Source organism: Nerophis lumbriciformis, linkage group LG13, assembly GCF_033978685.3.
Source record: "Nerophis lumbriciformis linkage group LG13, RoL_Nlum_v2.1, whole genome shotgun sequence".
Taxonomy (NCBI): domain Eukaryota; kingdom Metazoa; phylum Chordata; class Actinopteri; order Syngnathiformes; family Syngnathidae; genus Nerophis; species Nerophis lumbriciformis.
This window is the reverse complement of record NC_084560.2, coordinates 2,319,972-2,342,969: the sequence shown is the minus strand read 5'-3', so window position 1 is coordinate 2,342,969 and position 22,998 is coordinate 2,319,972. Positions and strand designations below refer to the sequence as shown.

At 45.1% G+C, this 22,998-nt stretch overlaps 1 protein-coding gene across 1 annotated transcript in view; it reads right to left on the bottom strand.

Moving 5' to 3' along the window:
• The window catches only part of LOC133614011 (titin-like), a 254,475-nt gene that overhangs the window by 167,368 nt on the left and 64,109 nt on the right, over positions 1-22,998 (bottom strand). The window contains 12 exon segments of the mRNA XM_072914563.1: positions 74-394; positions 813-1,643; positions 1,811-1,885; positions 1,998-2,069; positions 2,704-2,971; positions 3,119-3,199; positions 4,660-4,843; positions 7,340-7,622; positions 11,806-11,907; positions 14,250-14,261; positions 15,083-15,370; positions 21,769-22,055. Coding sequence (XP_072770664.1) covers positions 74-394; positions 813-1,643; positions 1,811-1,885; positions 1,998-2,069; positions 2,704-2,971; positions 3,119-3,199; positions 4,660-4,843; positions 7,340-7,622; positions 11,806-11,907; positions 14,250-14,261; positions 15,083-15,370; positions 21,769-22,055 — 2,804 coding nt within the window.

The following is a 22,998-nucleotide window of genomic DNA, read 5'->3' as shown; positions in this document are numbered from 1 at the left end:
AAACAACTTAGATAAGTCAGACAAAATAAAATAAGATGAGTGGGGATTCAATATGACATGCTAGGATAGCTACCTTGTTGTGGCTTTTTAGGTATTTGCTTTGGTCTTTTTGAGTCTTTTGCTTGTGGACCAGCTTGGCAAAGATTTTGTGGTTCCTCAAACTGTCGACTTGTCTCTTGTTTTGTTGGGGGTTCTTTTTCTGGCGTAGCTTCTCGAACCGTCTTTGGGGTTAGAATCACCCTTGATTGGTCTTCAGACTTTTTGACTTCTTTGGTCATGGTCTTTGGTGTTACCAGTTGATGCTTTGGTTCTTGTGGCTTATCGTGGGGAGGTAGCATATCGGTTTTCTGTGGCTTCTCATTGATGACATTGGATTGTCTCACTTCTGGGACAACTTCAAAAATATTTGAAAAAGATTAATTTGACAAACATCTGACAAATCACACTCTATCGAGTGCCGAACATGCAGACAAATACAAAGTACAACTCAACTCCCATCACCAAATGAAGAGTATGCTTTTCTAAGCAGTACCTTGTGCAGGAACGGCTTCAGCTATAAGGCTGGTGACCTTTAAGAGACTTGGTTCTTCTGGTGGGAATGTTTCTTCCACTTAAGAGAATAATTACATGTGGTTTAGACTTCAAATTACACTAAAACCTTGAAGGTCATGTTTGTTTTAAGGGGTGTTATGAAAACACTTCTTGAGAGATCTGTCATCATCAGAGATGTCGTCATTGTGTTGTAGTTTGTACATTACCAAACAAGCAAGAATGAAGAATGTGGCCAAGGTATGAAGAGTGACTGACTTTACCTCGCACTTTAGAAGTGTCCGTTCTTTTCTTGGAAGTCTTAAGCTTGTCTGCCTCTACTGCAGTCTTCTTAGACACCGGAGTCGCCATCGACGCAGCCAGAGTCTCCTTTGGATCTACTTGCGGCTCAGACTTCAACTCCACTTGAAAAAGATCTGGATCAGCCTTTGTGGCTACTGCCTTTTCAGTTTTAGGTGCAGCTTCTGGTTTTGCATCTGGTTCTTGTTTAGATTTGGGTTGGGAATACATTTCTGATTCTTCTTCAGCTTTTGGTGCAGCTTCTAGTTCTTGGTTTGGTTCCGGTCCTGGTTGCAGCTCTGGTTCTGCTTCTGTTTTTTGTTCTGGTTCAGCTTCCGGTACTTGTTCTGGTTCAGTTTCAGGTTCAGGTTCTGCTTTTTCTTGTGGTTCAGCTTGTAGTTCTTGTTCTGATTCAACTTCTGGTTCTTGTTCTGATTCAACTTCTGGTTCTTGTTCTGATTCAACTTCCGGTTCTTGTTCTGATTCAACTTCTTGTTCTGGTTCAACTTCCGGTTCTTGTTCTGGTTCAGCTTCAGGTTCAGGTTCTGCTTTTTCTTGTGGTTCAGCTTGTAGTTCTTGTTCTGATTCAACTTCTGGTTCTTGTTCTGATTCAACTTCTTGTTCTGGTTCAACTTCCGGTTCTTGTTCTGGTTCAGCTTCAGGTTCTGCTTTTTCTTGTGGTTCAGCTTGTAGTTCTTGTTCTGATTTAACTTCTGGTTCTTGTTCTGATTCAACTTCTTGTTCTGGTTCAACTTCTGGTTCCTGTTCTAGTTCTGATTCAGTCATTGGCTCTGCTTTGCGGTATGTTTTCAATTCTTTAAGGTTAACAGAGACAACAAAGACTTCAATACAGTAGACGGATCATATTGACAGACTAACAAAATACAGACAGCAATGCTACACACATCGTAAGAGGACAGCAGACATGTCACACCTTGAAAACACAAACATGTGAAGGCTCTAAAGAAGACGTTATTGTTACCTTCAGGGACCCCGTGTTCCTCTTGTTTAGGCAACGCAGCAGCCATCATCTCCAGCTTCTCGGCATCATCCTCAGCTTCTTAAAAATATTAAGTCATTTGACTTTTCTGACCACTCCTTATCAAGATAAGGAACACAACTATGCTGAAGAACAACAAAGAAAACCGACAGCAGGTATTTACAAATACCTTTAGGTGGAGCAGGGGGCGCAGCTTCAGGTGCAGAAGGCGCCTCCTCTGGTGTGCTGTAAACCTCGGGAACTTGAAACATCAAGAAAGTTCATGTCAACTCTACAATGGCCACGGGCAGTCTTCTATTCTACTTCCTGCTCCAATGTCATGAGAGCTTAGTGCAGCATCACAAAAAATAAGCAGCAGACTTTTCATGATGAGCTTGTTCTGGCTATAAGCTTAGATGTTCCACGTTAACTGAGCAAAAATGTGTCAAAGCTGCAATAAGAAAGGCAATTTTTTTAAGATGCACTTGAGCCTTTAAAAGCAGCTTTATGGGTCTTCCGAAGGCAAAGAGAATGTGAAAGAAGACGCAAAAAAGAAAAACTGGACAAAGACAAAGAAGAATCTGAATGACCGACTGATGAGCCAAGGATGCATACAGACATGTTGAAGGCTGTTATCACACTAGACCATTAGTGCCGTGCTGGACTCAAATGTGATTCCCCCACCCTCTCCTGGCCCTGCTGACCTGTGCTCATAGGGAGAATTCATGTTGGACCCATACCCAAGACCACTTCTTCCAATCATGCCAACTTGAGCTCAGATCAGAGCGCTCTAGCCAAAAGTGATGACTTTGTGACACGAGCCGGAGCACGGTACTACTGGCCTAGTGTGAGTACACCTGAAGACACAAAGACAAGTCGGCCGTTCCCACCCTTACCTGAGACGGTCAGCTTGGCATTGGAGATGTGAGGACCACACACCACCCGGTAGTTTTCCTGGTCTTTGGACTGGCAGTTCTGGATGTTCAAGCAGTGGTGTTCACCATCGCTGCTGATGGCGTATTTGTCGTTGCTCTCCAGTCTCTGGGTTCCTTTGTACCAGGTCAGCGTGATCTCTGGGTAGTTGATCTTGATACGGCACTGAAAGGTGGCGCTCTGGTTTTCAGACACCACCTGGTCACTGATGTCTTCCAAGACAGCGATGGGCTGTGGGTTCAAAGTTGTTTCATGGAGTAGACACTTAACACCGCTTTACTTAAACTCTGTGTTCTTACTTGGACTAACAGTAAAATGATGCCATCGACCATTTCAAAAGTGCTACATCTTACATTTTAATCATCATGCCTGTCTTACCTCTGTGTCCACGCGTCCCTCAAGCTGCTGGATGAGTCGGGCCATGTCTTCTTCATCTACCTGACCGCCATGCTCCGCCTCCTGCACCAGAACACATCCATGACATCAATACAAATACAAATACTGTATATTTAGTGGTTTCTGGACCATGGGGCGCAATGGCGATGAATGGTCTATTTTCGATCTTTTTTCATATATAAGGCGCACCGGATTATAGGGCGCATTAAAGGAGTCATAGTATGATTTTTTTTTCTAAATGTAAAAGACTTCCTTGTGGTCTACATAACATGTAATGGTGGTTCTTTGGCAAAATGTTGCCTAGATGATGTTTTACAGATCATCTTCAAGTCGCTTTCGGACAGTCTCTTCCGGATGCGCCGTTTTGTGGGCGCTCTTATTTACGTGCCCCCACTTGGACAGCGTCTTCTCCCCGTCATCTTTGTTGTAGCGGTGTAGCGTGCAAGGACGGGAGTGGAAGAAGTGTCAAAAGATGGCGCTAACTGTTTTAATGACATTCAGACTTTTACTTCAATCAATAACGGAGCAGCATCTCCTCATCCGTGGGTCACTAGTGCAACAACAACGCCCGAAATGTGTCCCGTGACCGGAACTCTCTAATAACTAAAGTTCCTTGGGTGAATAATTTAAACTCACTACACCGGTATGTTTTAGTGCTTTCATGGTAAGTTTACTGACAGATAGAAGTAAGAACTTTACACTACTTTATATTAAAAATGGCAACAGTGGAGGGTGACTGTCCCATAACAAGAAGATAAAGAAAAAGAAGAAGATTATCAACTACGGTGTCGGCACGGACTACAAAGGCGGACGCGTGCAATTTTTCAGGACTTATGCAGATCCAAAATACAGATCAGCAGGAACAGAAGGTAAGAAAAGTTGTTTTTGTATAATATTGCAAAACAAAACGCCAGATAATATGTCTTACCTTATACACACACCATAATAATACTCCTATGTTGAAGCACAGTACAATCCATCAAGCGGTGTGGCTTCATAGCTTACCAAAGTCCGACTACAACATTTTGATAGATTTTTAAGCGCTGTGTGTAATGTTCTATATTTTCAATGGAACATATCAAATGTTGGTGTTGTGTACTTGAGTCATACTGCAGTCTACACATATCTCTTATGTTTGACTGCCATCTACTGGTCACACTTATCACTACACCATGTACCAAATAAAATAGCTTTGAGGTTGGTAAGCAAAACCAGAATTATTCCGTACATTAGGCGCACCGGGTTACAAGGCGCACTGCCGAGTTTTGTGAAACAAAAATGATTTTAAGTGCGCCTTGTAGTTTGGAAAATACGTTATACAGTATAATTAATATAGGAACCCTCATTGATCAATCAAGCACAATCCTTCCCTTGATTGATTAGACATCAATCAATCAAAACTTGATTTAAATTGCACTTTTCATCCAAGAGTGGTGCAACAATTCCAACAAACCACCATTGACAGTAAGAAGACAAGAAGAAATGAGTACTTATTCAATAGGACCTGATGGTAAATTGCTTACCGCCTTTCCAGTCTCCGTTTCCTTTTCCCTCTTCAGAAGATCCATGGCCTGGAGGATTGCACGGTAGTCGTGTATCTCATGCTCCCTTAAAATCTTCTCGTAGTCCTTTGGCTCTTCTCCTCGGAGCAACTCTACAATGTTGATCTCCTCTTCTTTCTTGGGACTCTTCTGCTTGGAGGGAGTCCTAAGGCACAGGAGGAAACATCATGTCCACAATTCCATGGCAAGTTATCTGAGGAGACGTGTCTGAAGGTGGCACAGAAGCTGAAACATTTACAGCCGTGGTCAAAAGTTTACATACACTTGTAAAGAACATAATATTATGGCTGTCTTGAGTCTGTCTTGAGATCCATCCATCCATCCATCTTCTTCCGCTTATCCGAGGTCGGGTCACGGGGGCAGCAGCCTAAGCAGGGAAGCCCAGACTTCCCTCTCCCCAGCTCCTCCCGGGGGATCCCGAGGCGTTCCCAGGCCAGCCGGGAGACATAGTCTTCCCAACGTGTCCTGGGTCTTCCCCGTGGCCTCCTACCGGTCGGACCTGCCCTAAACACCTCCCGAGGGAGGCGCTCGGGTGGCATCCTGACCAGATGCCCGAACCACCTCATCTGGCTCCTCTCCATGTGGAGGAGCAGCGGATTTACTTTGAGCTCCCCCCGGATGACAGAGCTTCTCACCCTATCTCTAAGGGAGAGCCTCGCCACCCGGCGGAGGAAACTCATTTGGGCCGCTTGTACCCGTGATCTTGTCCTTTCGGTCATAACCCAAAGCTCATGACCATAGGTGAGGATGGGAACGTAGATCGACCGGTAAATTGAGAGCTTTGCCTTCCGGCTCAGCTCCTTCTTCACCACAACGGATTGATACAGCGTCCGCATTACTGAAGACGCCGCACCGATCCGCCTGTCGATCTCACGATCCACTCTTCACTCACTCGTGAACAAGACTCCGAGGTACTTGAACTCCTCCACTTGGGGCAAGATCTCCTCCCCAACCCGGAGATGGCACTCCACCCTTTTCCGGGCGAGAACCATGGACTCGGACTTGGAGGTGCTGCCCCACAGCATCCAGAGCCTTAAGAAACTCCGGGCGGATCTCATCCACCCCCGGGGCCTTGCCACCGAGGAGCTTTTTAACTACCTCAGCAACCTCAGCCCCAGAAATAGGAGAGCCCACCACAGATTCCCCAGGCACTGCTTCCTCATAGGAAGACGTGTTGGTGGGATTGAGGAGGTCTTCGAAGTATTCCCTCCACTGATCCACAACTTCCGCAGTCGAGGTCAGCAGAACACCATCATCACCATACACGGTGTTGGTAGTGCACTGCTTCCCCTTCCTGAGGCGACGGATGGTGGTCCAGAATCGCTTCGAAGCCGTCCGGAAGTCGTTTTCCATGGCTTCCCCGAACTCCTCCCATGTCCGAGTTTTTGCCTCCGCGACCGCTGAAGCCGCACACCGCTTGGCCTGTCGGTACCTGTCCGCTGCCTCCGGAGTCCTATGAGCCAAAAGAACCCGATAGGACTCCTTCTTCAGCTTGACGGCATCCCTCACCGCCGGTGTCCACCAACGGGTTCTAGGATTACCGCCACGACAGGCACCAACTACCTTGTGGCCACAGCTCCAATCAGCCGCCTCGACAATAGAGGTGCGGAACATGTCTTGAGATATGAAACAAAAATGGAGCTGTTTGGCCACAATACCCAGCAATATGTTTGGAGGAGAAAAGGTGAGGCCTTTAATCCCAGGAACACCACGCCTACCGTCAAGCATGGTGGTGGTAGTATTATGCTCTGGGCCTGTTTTGCTGCCAATGGAACTGCTGCTTTAAATGGGACAATGAAAAAGGAGGATTACCTCCAAATTCTTCAGGACAAGCTAAAATCATCAGCCCGGAGGTTGGGTCTTGGGCGCAGTTGGGTGTTCCAACAGGACAATGACCCTAAACACACTTCAAAAGTGGTAAAGGAAGGGCTAAATCAGTTTTAAAATGGCCTTCCCAAAGTCCTGACTTAAATGTGTGGACAATGCTGAAGAAACAAGTCCATGTCAGAAAACCAAGAAATGTGGCTGAACTGCAGCAATTTTGTGGTCAAGTGGTCAAGCAGAAGCTGTGGATGGCTACCAAAAGCGCCTTATTGCAGGTAAACTTGCCGAGGGACATGTCAGCAAATATTAACATTGCTGTATGTATACTTTTGACCCTCACATTTTCAGTAGAGCCATAATAAATTCATAAAAGAAGCAAACTTCATGAATGTTTTTTGTGACCAACCAAAAAACAAGAGTTGTAGAAAATATTGGAAACTCAAGACAGCCATAACATGATTGTGGAGGTTGCCCTCCAGTGGGTCCCTCAGACCACCAAACACCGCCATGAGAGCCCGGATCAGGGTTACAACACTGTTTTATTTTTATAAATTCGTGCAGGGGTTTTCTTTCCAGCAACTGTCTTCTCGTGTCCGTCTCTCGCTCGCTCTCACTCCAGCTCCAACAACGTGTGTCATTCGCTAATAAAGTGTCGGGTGATTAGATAACAAGGCCCACCTGGGCCATCTACGCACCTGTCGCTGTCTTCGAGGCCGGTCCTGGCACACCCCATTCTTTACAAGTGTATGTAAACTTTTGACCATGACCGTAGGTGTCTGCTTGACGATTATTTTGGTCACCGCCAACCAGAACTTACTTCTTCAACATAATCCGTATGTCCTGAAGCCCTGCTGCTTCCTCCCTTTTGGTGACGGCCATCTCAGCACCGCACTCGATCTCGCCGTGTTTGTTGGAGGCCACACATCTGTAGTGACCCGCATCTGACTTGGTCACTTCTCTTATCTCCAGTTTAGCATTCTGGCCTTTGTGCTCAGTTGTCACGCGACCACCAGGTGTGATCTGCCGCCACTTGCCCTTCATCCACTTCACGCTGGGGATGGGCTCACCTCCGATCTTGGCGATGAAGGTGGCCGTGCCCTCTGTCAAACAACATCAACAGGAAACATGACACGTCTGTTGAAAGTCCTTAGTACAAGTACATCGTAAGCATGCAATAGAGAGCGTTTGTGCATCGTGTTTAACTATAACGTTTTTGTTGTTTTTTTCCTTCTCATTCATAGTTTTGATATGAAAATAAAGAAAACTCGTTGAATGAGAAGGTGTGTCAAAAGTCTTGGCCTGTGCTGTGATTTATTTCCACATACGAAAGAGTCTTGGGTCATACTTGCCAACCCTCCCGAATTTTCCGGGAGACTCCCGAATTTCAGTGCCTCTCCCGAAAATCACCCAGGATTGATACAGCGTCCGCATTACTGAAGACGCCGCACCGATCCGCCTGTCGATCTCACGATCCACTCTTCACTCACTCGTGAACAAGACTCCGAGGTACTTGAACTCCTCCACTTGGGGCAAGATCTCCTCCCCAACCCGGAGATGGCACTCCACCCTTTTCCGGGCGAGAACCATGGACTCGGACTTGGAGGTGCTGCCCCACAGCATCCAGAGCCTTAAGAAACTCCGGGCGGATCTCATCCACCCCCGGGGCCTTGCCACCGAGGAGCTTTTTAACTACCTCAGCAACCTCAGCCCCAGAAATAGGAGAGCCCACCACAGATTCCCCAGGCACTGCTTCCTCATAGGAAGACGTGTTGGTGGGATTGAGGAGGTCTTCGAAGTATTCCCTCCACCGATCCACAACTTCCGCAGTCGAGGTCAGCAGAACACCATCATCACCATACACGGTGTTGGTAGTGCACTGCTTCCTCTTCCTGAGGCGACGGATGGTGGTCCAGAATCGCTTCGAAGCCGTCCGGAAGTCGTTTTCCATGGCTTCCCCGAACTCCTCCCATGTCCGAGTTTTTGCCTCCGCGACCGCTGAAGCCGCACACCGCTTGGCCTGTCGGTACCTGTCCGCTGCCTCCGGAGTCCTATGAGCCAAAAGAACCCGATAGGACTCCTTCTTCAGCTTGACGGCATCCCTCACCGCCGGTGTCCACCAACGGGTTTTAGGATTACCGCCACGACAGGCACCAACTACCTTGTGACAACCATTCTCCCGAATTTCTCCCGATTTCCAGCCGGACTTAAGGCACGCCCCCTCCAGGTCCGTGCGGACCTGAGTGAGGACAGCCTGTCGTCACGTCCGCTTGGCCAACCAAAAAGGAACCACAGAACACTATACCGTATAGCAGGGGTGCTCATTACGTCGATCGCGATCTACCGGTCGATCTCGGAGGGTGTGTCAGTCGATCACCAGCCAGCCATTAAAAAAATAGTCCTAAAAATGAGCGATCATAAATCTTAACTATGACGTCACTTTCGTCACTTGATTGACATTCACGGCACCCGAGGGTCTTCTGAGATGACGCTGGCTGCTGCCAGCTCATTAAAATTACCGACTGGAAGGCGAGAAACTCTTTATTTCAACAGACTCTGGCGCCGTACCTGTCGTCAAAACTCCGAAGACCGACTACACAGTTGCACAGTTGCACAGTTGCGCTAACAAAACAAGAGTCTCAGAAAGCTGGCGTGCACAAGCTAGCAAGCTACGGAGTTTGCCGACAATGTATTTCTTGTAAAGTGTATACAAAGGAGTACGGAAGCTGGACAAATAAGATGCCAAAAACCAACCACTTTCATGTGGTATTGGACAGAAAGGAGGACTTTTTTCTCCTCCATTCGAAAATGCGGACGTTATCATCACCACTGTCTGATTCCAATCAATGCAAGTCATCAGAATCAGGTAATACACCAACTTATCAATCAATCAATCAATGTTTATTTATATAGCCCTAAATCACAAGTGTCTCAAAGGGCTGCACAAGCCACAACGACATCCTCGGTACAAAGCCCACATAAGGGCAAGGAAAAACTCACCCCAGTGGGACGTCAATGTGAATGACTATGAGAAACCTTGGAGAGGACCGCATATGTGGGTAACTCCCCCCACCCCTCTAGGGGAGACCGAAAGCAATGGATGTCGAGTGGGTCTAACATAATATTGTGAGAGTCCAGTCCATAGTGGATCTAACATAATAGTGAGAGTCCAGTCCATAGTGGATCTAACATAATAGTGAGAGTCCAGTCCATAGTGGATCCAACATAATAGTAAGAGTCCACAACTTATATTCTTGTCTTCATGAAAGAAAGGAATCTATATGTGTTAAACATGCCTGTATTATCTTTAAACACCTTAACTTGTTAACAATATTAACTATATGTGTTAAACATGCTTGCATTATCTTTAAACACCTTTAACTTATTAACAATATTTACTATATGTGTTAAACATGCTTGTATTATCATTAAACACCTTTAACTTGTTAACAATATTAACTATATGTGTTAAACATGCTTGCATTATCTTTAAACACCTTTAACTTATTAACAATATTTACTATATGTGTTAAACATGCTTGTATTATCATTAAACACCTTTAACTTGTTAACAATATTAACTATATGTGTTAAACATGCTTGTATTATCTTTAAACACCTTTAACTTATTAATAATATTAACTATATGTATTAAACATACTTGTATTATCATTAAACACCTTTAATTTATTAACAATATTAACTATATGTATTAAACATTCTTGTATTATCATTAAACACCTTTAACTTATTAACAAAAACATATATTTCATAAATAAGTAAATATAAATTATATATATGAATGAGGTAGATCCCCACGACTTGATCAATTGAAAAGTAGCTCGCCTGCAGAAAAAGTGAGAGCACCCCTGCCGTATAGTGTTCTGTGGTTACTTTTTGGTTGGCCAACGGTTTACGTTGTATTGCGCACCCTGACGGCAACTGTGGGAGTCGGTTCTGAAGTACGAAGTAAAGAGACGTAACTTCATCACCTCGCCTGGTTATTGACTCCAACACAGAATATTACACTGCCCATACCTATGCTCCTTCAAAGGCTGTGCTACTGGCTGCAAAGCATTGCACTTTCAAATACAACAATGAGTAGAGGAGTGTTATGTGTGTATATGTGTAAATAAATGAACACTGAAATTCAAGTATTTATTTTATTTATATATATATATATATATATATATATATATATATATATATATATATATATATATATATATATATATATATATATATATATATAGCTAGAATTCACAGAAAGTCAAATATTTATTTTATATATATATATATATATATATATATATATATATATATATATATATATATATATATATATATATATATATATATATATAAGAAATACTTGAATATATAGCTAGAATTCACTAAAAGTCAAGTATTTATTTTATTTATATAAATTATATATATATATATATAAGAAATACTTGAATTTCAGTGAATTCTAGCTATAAATATGCTCCTCCCCCTTAACCCTGCCCTGCCCTGCCCACCCTGACCCCGCCCACCTCAACCCCCCCAAATCTCCGGAATTTGGAGGTCTCAAGGTTGGCAAGTATGTCCTGGGATGGTTATGAAAAATGTGTATGGGCAACAAAATGGGAATTGACCTGCAGTGTGAATGAGGACTTGGATTGACGAACCATGTTCAAGAACCAATGAAGTTTGTAAATCCAGTTATCACTGCAGACTACTAATTGATGTCAAAGAGGTGTGATTGTACACTCGTTAGCTTATGTTACATGGTTCATGGTAAGTGTATATATTCATTCATTTTCTAAACCGCCTTTCCTAATTCGGGTAACGGGAGAGCTAGAGCCTATCCTAGCTGACTTGGAGCGAAAGGCAAGAAAAGTCGACTTGTAATATCTGGCAATTTTTAGCATTACAATTGTGAAAGGGCTTAAAAATTAGATTGGCTGGAAAAAAGCTCCTTCACATGTATTTTACATGACACAATGCCATACCCTGGAAGAGTCACCTGACAACCACACCACAATGTTTCCTAGTCAGTTAAGGACTTTGTGAGTTCCAGTCAAGCACAAAGCTGTGTTGGTGCAGAAGGAATCAAAGCTCAAGTAAACTGGATAGAATCAGCCACACCGTAACGTGGAGAAGATGCACACCAAACCAACACTTGTTCATCACCTCAATTCTATAGCAAGCATTCTGAGGACAAAGACCTTAATATAGGCACAAAAGACCCTCCTTCAAACCTCAAGTCTCTCTACTGGTTTCAGAACCTTTGAATCAACTTACTCTCTGTGACAGAAACGTTCTTTGGTTCTTCAATGAAGAAAAGGTTGTCAAGGTGTTTCACAGGAGCAGGAGCCGTGGCAGCGGGGGTGGGAGCCGTGGCAGCTGGGCCGGGAGTCGTGGTGGCGGGGGCAGGAGCCGTAGCGGCGGGGGCCAACTTGGTATCTTTTTCTAAAAGAAGTAACTGAGGTGAGTATCAAAACAGTAAGTAGATGAGGCAATTCCTGAAGGAATTGAATGTGAATGCTCCAATGCTGAAGTTGAACTGAAATGCTGACAGAATGTAGTATGAATGTAAGAATAGTTTGAGTGTTGAAGAGCTTGAATTTCCAGGAAAACCGGAATTAGGTTTGGAACTTGGGAAAGTGTTCGTTTGAATGTCCAGGATGAGTGGAATGTGTTGATTTTGGAATGGTTTGAATAGGTTGAAAAATGTGGGAATTGTGCAACTTGGAAAAATGTCCCATTCATTTGAATGGGAACTTCCTGGAAATTTCGGGAAAAGCGGGATTTTTAAAAAACTGATTAGGAACATGAATGTTCTGAATTGGTTGGTGTTGGAATTGTTTAAATCAGTGAAGAAATGTTGAAGTAGTAACAGTTTTTTAATTGAGAAATGGTATTATGGAATTCCTGGAAATTCGGAAAAACCGGGACTGTTTCTAGTTCCTTAACCAATTTGTTTTTTTGTCCTGACAATGAGGAGAGCTTTGACGGTGGAACGGTTGAAATGGATTGAAAAATGTGAAAGAAGTACTGGAACTTAAAAAGGGTGGAAATAGGTCACAAAAAAACGGGAATTCCTGGAAATTTGTTGAATGTGGAAAAATTATAGTTTGAATGTCCAGGATGAGTTGAATGTGTTGAATGTGGAATGGTTTGAATGGGTTGAAGAATGGGGGAATTGTGGAAGTTTGAAACATTTACAATTATTTTTTTAATGGGGAAAATGAAAAAAAAAAAAGGAATTATGGGAATCCGGGAATTTTTTTTCGAATTGTTGAAGTAGAGCACACAATTCCTAAACGGGCTGAATATTTTGAAGTTGGAAAGGTTTGAATCAGATGAAAAATGTGGGAATTGTGGAACTTTGAAGAATGTCCCATTGATTTCAATGGGAATTTCCCCCCAAAATTGTGAATTTCGAGAAAAGGGACAATTTTGGAAAATGGCAAAAAAAAAACATGAATGGTCTGAATGGTTGGTGTTTACATTTTTCAAATCGGTCCAGAAATGTTGAAGTAGCAACATGTTGAATTGAGAAATGGTATTACGGAATTCCCAGAATTTCGGAAAAAACGAGAATTTTTCCAGTTCAAAAAACAACTTTGTTTTTTGTCATAATTAAAAGGAATGTTTTGACAGTGGAACGGTTGAAATGGGTTAAAAAATGTGGAAGGAGTATCCATCCATCCATCCATCTTCTTCCGCTTATCCGAGGTCGGGTCGCGGGGGCAGCAGCCTAAGCAGGGAAGCCCAGACTTCCCTCTCCCCAGCCACTTCGTCCAGCTCCTCCCGGGGGATCCCGAGGCGTTCCCAGGCCAGCCGGGAGACATAGTCTTCCCAGCGTGTCCTGGGTCTTCCCCGTGGCCTCCTACCGGTCGGACGTGCCCTAAACACCTCCCGAGGGAGGCGATCGGGTGGCATCCTGACCAGATGCCCGAACCACCTCATCTGGCTCCTCTCGATGTGGAGGAGCAGCGGCTTTACTTTGAGCTCCCCCCGGATGACAGAGCTTCTCACCCTATCTCTAAGGGAGAGACCCGCCACCCGGCGGAGGAAACTCATTTCGGCCGCTTGTACCCGTGATCTTGTCCTTTCGGTCATAACCCAAAGCTCATGACCATAGGTGAGGATGGGAACGTAGATCGACCGGTAAATTGAGAGCTTTGCCTTCCGGCTCAGCTCCTTCTTCACCTAATCCTGCAGCCACCAAACCGGATCCCCTCAACGCCTTGACTGCGCCTAGAAATTCTGTCCATAAAAGTTATGAACAGAATGGGTGACAAAGGGCAGCCTTGGCGGAGTCCAACCCTCACCGGAAACGTGTCCGACTTACTGCCAGCAATGCGAACCAAGCTCTGACACTGATCATACAGGGAGCGGACCGCCACAATCAGACAGTCCGAAACCCCATACTCTCTGAGCACTCCCCACAGGACTTCCCGAGGGACACGGTCGAATGCCTTCTCCAAGTCCACAAAGCACATGTAGACTGGTTGGGCAAACTCCCATGCACCCTCAAAGACCCTGCCGAGAGTATAGAGCTGGTCCACAGTTCCACGACCAGGACGAAAACCACACTGTTCCTCCTGAATCCGAGGTTCGACTATCCGGCGTAGCCTCCTCTCCAGTACACCTGAATAGACCTTACCGGGAAGGCTGAGGAGTGTGATCCCACGATAGTTAGAACACACCCTCCGGTTCCCCTTTTTAAAGAGAGGAACCACCACCCCGGTCTGCCAATCCAGAGGTCGCTTGTACCCGTGATCTTGTCCTTTCGGTCATAACCCAAAGCTCATGACCATAGGTGAGGATGGGAACGTAGATCGACCGGTAAATTGAGAGCTTTGCCTTCCGGCTCAGCTCCTTCTTCACCACAACGGATCGATACAGCGTCCGCATTACTGAAGACGCCGCACCGATCCGCCTGTCGATCTCACCATCCACTCTTCCCTCACTCGTGAACAAGACTCCGAGGTACTTGAACTCCTCCACTTGGGGCAGGGTCTCCTCCCCAACCCGAAGGAGGAAGGAGTAGTCGGCAGAAAAAAGGGTGGATATAGGGCTTGGGAAAAGCAGGAATTCTGGAAAATCCTGGACTTTTTTTTTTAACTTGGAAAAATGATAGCGTGAATTTCCAGAATGGTGGAAAGTGTTGAAGGTGGAATGGTTTGAATCGGTTGAAAAATGTGGAAATGGTGACAGTTTGAAAAATGTCTGATTCATTTTGAATGGGAAAAATGTCCCGGAAAACCTCGAATTCTGGGAAATCTGGGAATTTTTGGAATTTGTCAAGGGAAAGCCCACGATTAGTGAATAGGCTGAACAGTTTGAAGTTGGGAACGGTTTAAATCAGGTGAAAATGTGGAAGGAAGGTAGCGCGCGCCAAAATCTGTAGACGCTTTGGAACATTCACACAATAAATAGATGAATTCTGGTGTAGAAAAAAAACCTTTGTGTGATGGAGCATTCACACAATAAGTATTGTCATCATTTCTGTTGACAAGGTCATGAAGGAGGCAACAGTAAACGCGTGTCCACCCATTCATCCAAGCACCTTTGATGGTGACCCTGGCCTTGCAGAAGTCGGTGCCGGCGCCGTTGCTGGCCTTGCACAAGTAATCTCCTGCAGCCGGTTTAGTCAACTGGCTGACTTCCAAACAAGCTGTCCCGTTCACAAATGTGATCTTTGTACTTGCGCTGGACTTGATCTCCCTTCTGTCCTTCATCCAGTGGACGATGAGCGGGGGGGAGCCGGCAACATGACATTGCAGCTTCAGATTATCGCCTTCGCACAGTGTCACCGGTTGCAAAAGGACGTCAAATTTAGGAGGCTTGCTCGTTTCTGAAAACAAGAATAGTAGACGTTAGAGATGCGCGGATAGGCAATTATTTCATCCGCAACCGCATCACAAAAGTCGTCAACCATCCGCCATCCACCCGAACTAACATTTAATCAAAACCGCACCCGCCCGCACCCGCCCGTTGTTATATATCCAATATGTCCACTGATTCTGGTAAATATGTTGTCCTGGTGCTTTTAGATCTGTCTGCTGCGTTCGACACCGTCGACCACGCCACCTTAATCACTCGTCTTGAGAACTGTGTGGGCATTAAGGGCGCCGCCCTCAACTGGTTCCGGTCGTACCTAACCGACAGGAGTTTTTGTGTAAAAGTAGACAGTTTTACACACTCGTCTTGTTCACGAGTGAGGGAAGAGTGGATCGTGAGATCGACAGGCGGATCGGTGCGGCATCTTCAGTAATGCGGACGCTGTATCGATCCGTTGTGGTGAAGAAGGAGCTGAGCCAGAAGGCAAAGCTCTCGATTTACCGGTCGATCTACGTTCCCATCCTCACCTATGGTCATGAGCTTTGGGTCATGACCGAAAGGACAAGATCACGGGTACAAGCGGCCGAAATGAGTTTCCTCCGCCGGGTGGCGGGGCTCTCCCTTAGAGATAGGGTGAGAAGCTCTGCCATCCGGGGGGAGCTCAAAGTAAAGCCGCTGCTCCTCCATATCGAGAGGAGCCAGATGAGGTGGTTCGGGCATCTGGTCAGGATGCCACCCGAACGCCTCCCTCGGGAGGTGTTTCGGGCACGTCCGACCGGTAGGAGGCCACGGGGAAGACCCAGGACACGTTGGGAAGACTATGTCTCCCGGCTGGCCTGGGAACGCCTCGGGATCCACCGGGAGGAGCTGGACGAAGTGGCTGGGGAGAGGGAAGTCTGGGCTTCCCTGCTTAGGCTGCTGCCCCCGCGACCCGACCTCGGATAAGCGGAAGAAGATGGATGGATGGATGGATAGACAGTTTTATGTCGTCCACAGCTCCTTTACCACATGGGGTCCCCCAGGGCTCAATCCTTGCCCCAATTTTATTTGCGCTTTACCTTCTCCCCCTTGGTTCTATTTTTAGGAAGTACAGTATTGCATTTCATTTTTATGCCGATGATTGCCAGATTTATTTTCCCATGGCACAAAATAACACGGTTCAACGTCTTATTGACTGCCTGCACGACATCAAAGTCTGGCTTTCAGCTAACTTCCTGAGCCTAAATGAAGACAAAACAGAAGTTATGTTGTTCGGTCCAAGTCGCTCTCCCTCCCCCAACGTTGACCTCGGCACTCTGACCCCGTATCTCAGCGACTCTGTCACAAACCTGGGGGTAAAGTTTGACTCAGATTTTAAATTCCAAAAACAAATCAGCAGCGTCGTTCAAAAAAGCTTTTATCAATTACGCCAAATAGCGAAAGTGAAACCGCTTCTATCAAGACATGATCTTGAGAAATTAATCCACGCTTTTATCTCGACTCGTCTTGACTACTGCAATGCCCTGTATGTTGGCATTAGCCAGGCCTCCCTCGCCCGCCTGCAGCTCGTGCAGAACTCTGCTGCTCGTCTGCTAACACAGACCCGCAGACGTGAGCACATCACCCCTATTTTAGCGTCCCTTCACTGGCTCCCTGTGCCTTACCGAATACATTTTAAACTCCTTTTATTTGTTTTTAAATGTCTAAACAACCTCGCGCCAACCTATCTCTCCGACCTCCTTCAGCCTTACTGCCCCACCCGATCCTTAAGATCAGCCGATCAGCTGCTGTTGACGGTCCCTGACACAAGGCTGAAGCTTAGAGGTGACAGAGCTTTCGCCGTTGCTGCTCCCAAGCTCTGGAACGACCTACCCCTGAGTGTTAGACAAGCCTCCTCTCTTCCTGTTTTTAAATCTCTCTTAAAAACATACTTTTATTCCATGGCTTTTAACACTGAGTGATATCCATCCTGCAATGGCGCCCCATAATACACCTGCTGTGATCCTGTTTTTATGTTTTTACTAATTCTATTTTAATTATTTATTTTTTATCGTGTTCTGTTTGTGTTGTGTTGTGTTTGCTCGGTACTCGTTTTATCTTTTAACCTGCTCATTGTACAGCACTTTGGCTACCCCTGTGGTAAATTTTAAATGTGCTTTATGAATAAAGTTGATTTGATTTGATTTGATAGACGATGCAAGGTATTAGTGAGGTTATAAAGCTTTTGCCTGTTAAAGAAAGGAGACTGATCCAATGCAGCAGAGACATTCAATGCGTGCCACGCTGTCATGGCCCAGGCGCACACCAGTGCGCAATCATCTGGGAGCCGCGCTAAGCGCGCTCGCGCCACTCAAACTGCTGCAGGCAGCTGCGTTCTATCTTGTTTTAACATCCTGTGGCACTCTTCTGAGATCACGGCCAGTGCCGGCCCAAGCCTCCATGGGGCCCTAAGCAAAATTTGATTTTGGGGCCCTCTATTTCTGCCAATAATATATAAATAATATATAAACTCATTGCGGCTCTGGCAGTGTTGTTTACATGATCCTATTGTCAGCCTGGCATGTCTTTACAAATGACATGTCATTTATAAAGATATGGGGGTGGCCCAGTTAAGAACATAAATAATACCAATGAATGAACGAATGATGTCCAGAGTGCCACATATGGTTCCTAATCTTAAAATGTAGAAAACATTCAGCTACAAGAGTGGCCTGGGGTTGAACAGTCCAAGTGATAAAGCTTTGTATTTACAGTAAAAGTGTCATCTTGTCTCATCAGTCTTGTACATATTAGTCTTTAATTACTAGTTTATATTTTTAGTTAATTGTTCATATTTAATGTTTACTTTGTACAAAGAGAGCGCAGTCTACTGAAGTTAATTAAATTCCATGTGTGTTAAACATAACTGGACAATAAAGCTAATTCTGATTCACTTTATTATTTTTGGTAACAAAAACCTGAAACAGCAATGTGCAAAAATGTTGACCTAAAATTGTGTTTTTGTACAATAATATATCTTTGATCATTTAGAAATCATCAGTCAGACTAGTACATGCAAAAAATAAAAAATAATATTTTTTTGTTAATTGCTTTTGGGGGCCCCCTGGTGGCCGCGGGGCCCTAAGCCCACGGCGGACGAAACTGCTCATGCTCAGGGTGTTTGTGGAGGTTCGGGGTTTTGCACAAATGTGATGCACCATGTTAGATGTCCCGGTTTTGTGACTGTCGTAGACATAAACAGCGTCGCAGCTCTTGCAAATCACGTAGCCAGCATTACTATCATCCTGATTTACAACCTCATAAAAACGAGTCCACGCTGAACTTTTCTGGCCTTTTTTTCCCCTGGTCTTTAGTACCGTATTTTCCGCACTATAAGGCGCACCTAAAAACCACAAATTTTCTCAAAAGCTAACAGTGCGCCTTATAACCCGGTGCGCTTTATTACGATTCATTTTCATAAAGTTTCGATCTCGCAACTTCGGTAAACAGCCGCCATCTTTTTTCCCGGTAGAACAGGAAGCGCTTCTTCTTCTACGCAAGCAACCGCCAAGGTAAGCACCCGCCCCCATAGAACAGGAAGCGCTTCTTCTTCTACTGTAAGCTACCGCCCGCCCCCGGAAGAAGAAGAAAAAACGCGCGGATATCACCGTACGTTTCATTTCCTGTTTACATCTGTAAAGACCACAAAATGGCTCCTACTAAGCGAAAAGGATCCGGTTCATAAAAAGACGCAATCTCTCCATCCTCACACGGATTACTACCGTATTTCACAGCAACTGATATTCCTGTGAACCGCACTGTGGAACGGGAGCACGTACGGTGAATATTCGCACCACAGGGAATGAGAAGTCATCCTTCACTGTGGTTCTAGCTTGCCATGCTAACTTCCACCCATGGTGATATTCAAAAGGAAGACCTTGCCAAAAGAGACCTTTCCAGCCGGCGTCATCATAAAAGCTAACTCGAAGGGATGGATGGATGAAGAAAAGATGAGCGAGTAGTTAAGGGAAGTTTACGCGAAGAGGCCGGGTGGCTTTTTTCACACAGCTCCGAAGGCGAACACACCTTCACTAAGACGGGCAGACAGCGCCGGACGACATACGCCAACATTTGCCAGTGGATCGTAAATGCCTGGGCAGATATTTCGGTCACAACTGTGGTCCGAGCTTTCCGGAAGGCAGGATTCACAGAACAACAGCGACACTGACTCCGATGACTTCGACGAGACGGAACCGGCCATTTTGGATACCACGCTTGCGCAACTTTTCAATTCGGACACCGAAGACGAAGAATTCGAAGGATTTACGAATGAAGAATAACTTCAGAAAGTGAGCGCTATGTTTATTTTGTGTGTTGTGACATTAACGTTCGAGCAACATTATTTTGCTATTGCTCTACACCATTTTGAATTTTACTATGTTTGTGATTGCACATTTGCGTACATTTTGGGACAGAGTTGTTAGAACGCTGGTTTTCAATATATTATTAAAGTTTGACTGAACTATCTGACTGTTTTTTTGACATTCCCTTTAGCGCAGCGTAGGCGCGGCTTATAATCCGGGGCGGCTTATTGGTGGACAAAGTTATGAAATATGTAATTCATTGAAGGTGCGGCTAATAATCCGGTGCGCCTTATAGTGCGGAAAATACGGTATTCCCTTTTTTAGTTTGTCGCGTACCACGTTTGCTGCCGGCGTTGCCATCTTTTTTTTTTTTCTTCTTCTGTTGTGGCATATGCTGCAGGTGCCTGCTCGTTTTTCGTATGTGGGTAACAACATTTAACTATGTATATATATTCCCGAATTGGTTTAACTGCCACCCGCCTGAATCTATTTAATATCTATTTTTTTTTTATTTCAACCGCCCGACCCGCGGATAAAATCTTTTTTTTTTTTTTATTTCAACCGCCCGACCCGCGGATTATCCCGCAAACCGCGCATCTCTAGTAGACGTTGAGCTCAGATGCCCACAACTGAAAATGAAGGGGATTGGCATCATGGGGAAGGGCCAATGAAGAACCTTAGTAAGAACAGAGTTAGGGCGCTTTCTTCTCCATCATTAGCATCTTCTAGCTCAGCTTATCAATCAATCAATCAATCAATGTTTACTTCTATAGCCCTAAATCACAAGTGTCTCAAAGGGCTGCACAAGCCACAACGACATCCTCGGTTCAGATCCCACATCAGGGCAAGGAAAAACTCAACCCAATGGGACAATGAGAAACCTTGGACCTTGGACCGATGCAATGGACGTCAAGTGGATCTAGCATAATATTGTGAGAGTCCAGTCCATAGTGGATCGAACATAATAGTGAGAGTCCAGTCCATGGTGGGGCCAGCAGGAGACCATCCCGAGCGGAGACAGATCAGCAGCCCAGAGACGTCCCCAACCGATGCACTTACTCTTTCTCTATCAGTTGGATATTCTACTCTGTCTTTACTGGCTCACCTGCACTGGCTTCCTGTGCACTTAAGATGTGACTTTAAGGTTTTACTACTTAGGTATAAAATACTACACGGTCTAGCACCATCCTATCTTGCTGATTGTGTTGTACCATATGTTCCGGACAGAAATCTATGTTCTAAGAACTCCAACTTATTAGTGATTCCCAGAGAGCGTTTTCTATTGGGGCTCCAGTTCTCTGGAATGTTCTACCGGTAACTGTTACAGATTGTACCTAAGTAGAAGCATTTCAGTCCCATCTTAAAACTAATTTGTATACTCTAGCCTTTAAATAGACTCCCCTTTTAGACCAGTTGATCTGCCATCTCGCTTTTCTGCTCTGCCACCCTCTCTTGCGTGGAGAGGTTATCAGGTGACCACAGATGAAGCACTAGCTGTTCAAAGTCGGGACCCGGAGTGGACCACTCCTCTGTGCATCAGTTGAGGACGTTGCTGCACTGCTGACCTGTCTCCATTCAAGATGATCCCCTGCTGGCTCCACTATGGACTGGACTCTCACTATTATGTTAGATCCACTATGGACTGGACTCTCACATTATTAACTTAATCCACTAGACATCCATTGCACCGGTCACCCATGTGTGGTTCCCACATCTGCGGTCCCTTCCAGGGTTTCTCATTGTTCCCACTTGGCTGAGTTTTTTCTTGCTCTGATGTGGGATCTGAGCCGAGGATGTCGTTGTGGCTTGTGCAGCCCTTTGAGACACTTGTGATTAAGGGTTGTATAAATAAACTTTGATTAATCGGTACTCTGTGACCTTAAAATGACAAAAGTCAAGTTTCTAATGTAGGGTTGGTTGGCTATTGCTATGTTACAGACTTAGAAACTAATAACCATGTTGGCTTATGACAGTTAGGATCTCTAGACAGGATATATGCAATTCATGACAACTTGCTTCTTAGCTCATGTTACGTGACCTTACACCTAACATATAAACATAATGAAAGTCAATGAACAGAATGTCATACCTGAAATTGTAAGAGAAGCCTGACAGGAAGCTTTACCAGCCTCATTGGAAGCCTCACAGGTGTAGACACCGCAGTCGGAGATATTGGAGTCTCGGACACACAACACGGCCATGTTGTTCTTAAAGGTGACATCATATTTTTCTGACCCACAGACTTCTGTGTTGTCCTTGTACCAGGTGACATTCAGGGGCTGGGAGCCAGAAAGCCAAGTTTCCATGGTGACCGTCTTACCCACCGCATCCTTCAAGGACTCTGGCAGACGCTTGCTGAAGCTTGGGGGAAGCGTGCTCTCTGTCATTGAGGAAAAGAGTGAAGACAAAGCAATGTTTTTACATTGGAACGTGAAACCATTTGAGACGCCAAACGTAATGCCCTCAATAACGGTAAAATAATACAAATATATCAGGAGATCCAAAATCCAGAGTAAATTATCACCATCAAGCAGCAAAGACAGTAACAGCTGGTTAGCTACATCTCAGAAGGGAATGTGATGGACATGCTTGTTAGTGTGTTACTGATTTAAAAGCATAACATCTGTCGGTTCTTAGAGAAGTGAGGCAGTACAGAAGCGAGAGACCCTGATTAGCTCGAGAGAGAGGGAACGCTGCTCAAAGTGCATGAGTAGTTTGGATGAATGACTGGTAAGGCCTTTACAGCTTTCATGGTGTGTATCGTCCACACGCTTTTTTTCAGTTACTGTTGAGAACTTCAAGCATGCAGGTGGTCTCGAAGTTGTATTTCACTTATGACAAAATGATTGGTTCTAAGATATCGACTGGACAATGAGAAATTGTGAAACTGTCTGATCAAAATCTTGCGAGCATGTTCTGATTAGTTGTTTTTTTTACAGCTGTTGAAGCTAATAAAGTGTATTACTTAACACACAATTCCTGAGTGAGAAATGTCATCCATGTCTCTACGGCTGTACCTCTGGATTGGCAGACCGGGGTGGTGGTTTCTCTCTTTAAGAAGGGGAACCGGAGGGTGTGTTCCAACTATCGTGGGATCACACTCCTCAGCCTTCCCGGTAAGGTCTATTCAGGTGTACTGGAGAAAAGGCTACGCCGGATAGTTGAACCTCGGATTCAGGAGGAACAGTGTGGTTTTCGTCCTGGTCGTGGAACTGTGGACCAGCTCTATACTCTGGGCAGGGTCCTTGAGGGTGCATGGGAGTTTGCCCAACCAGTCTACATGTGCTTTGTGGACTTGGAGAAGGCATTCGACCGTGTA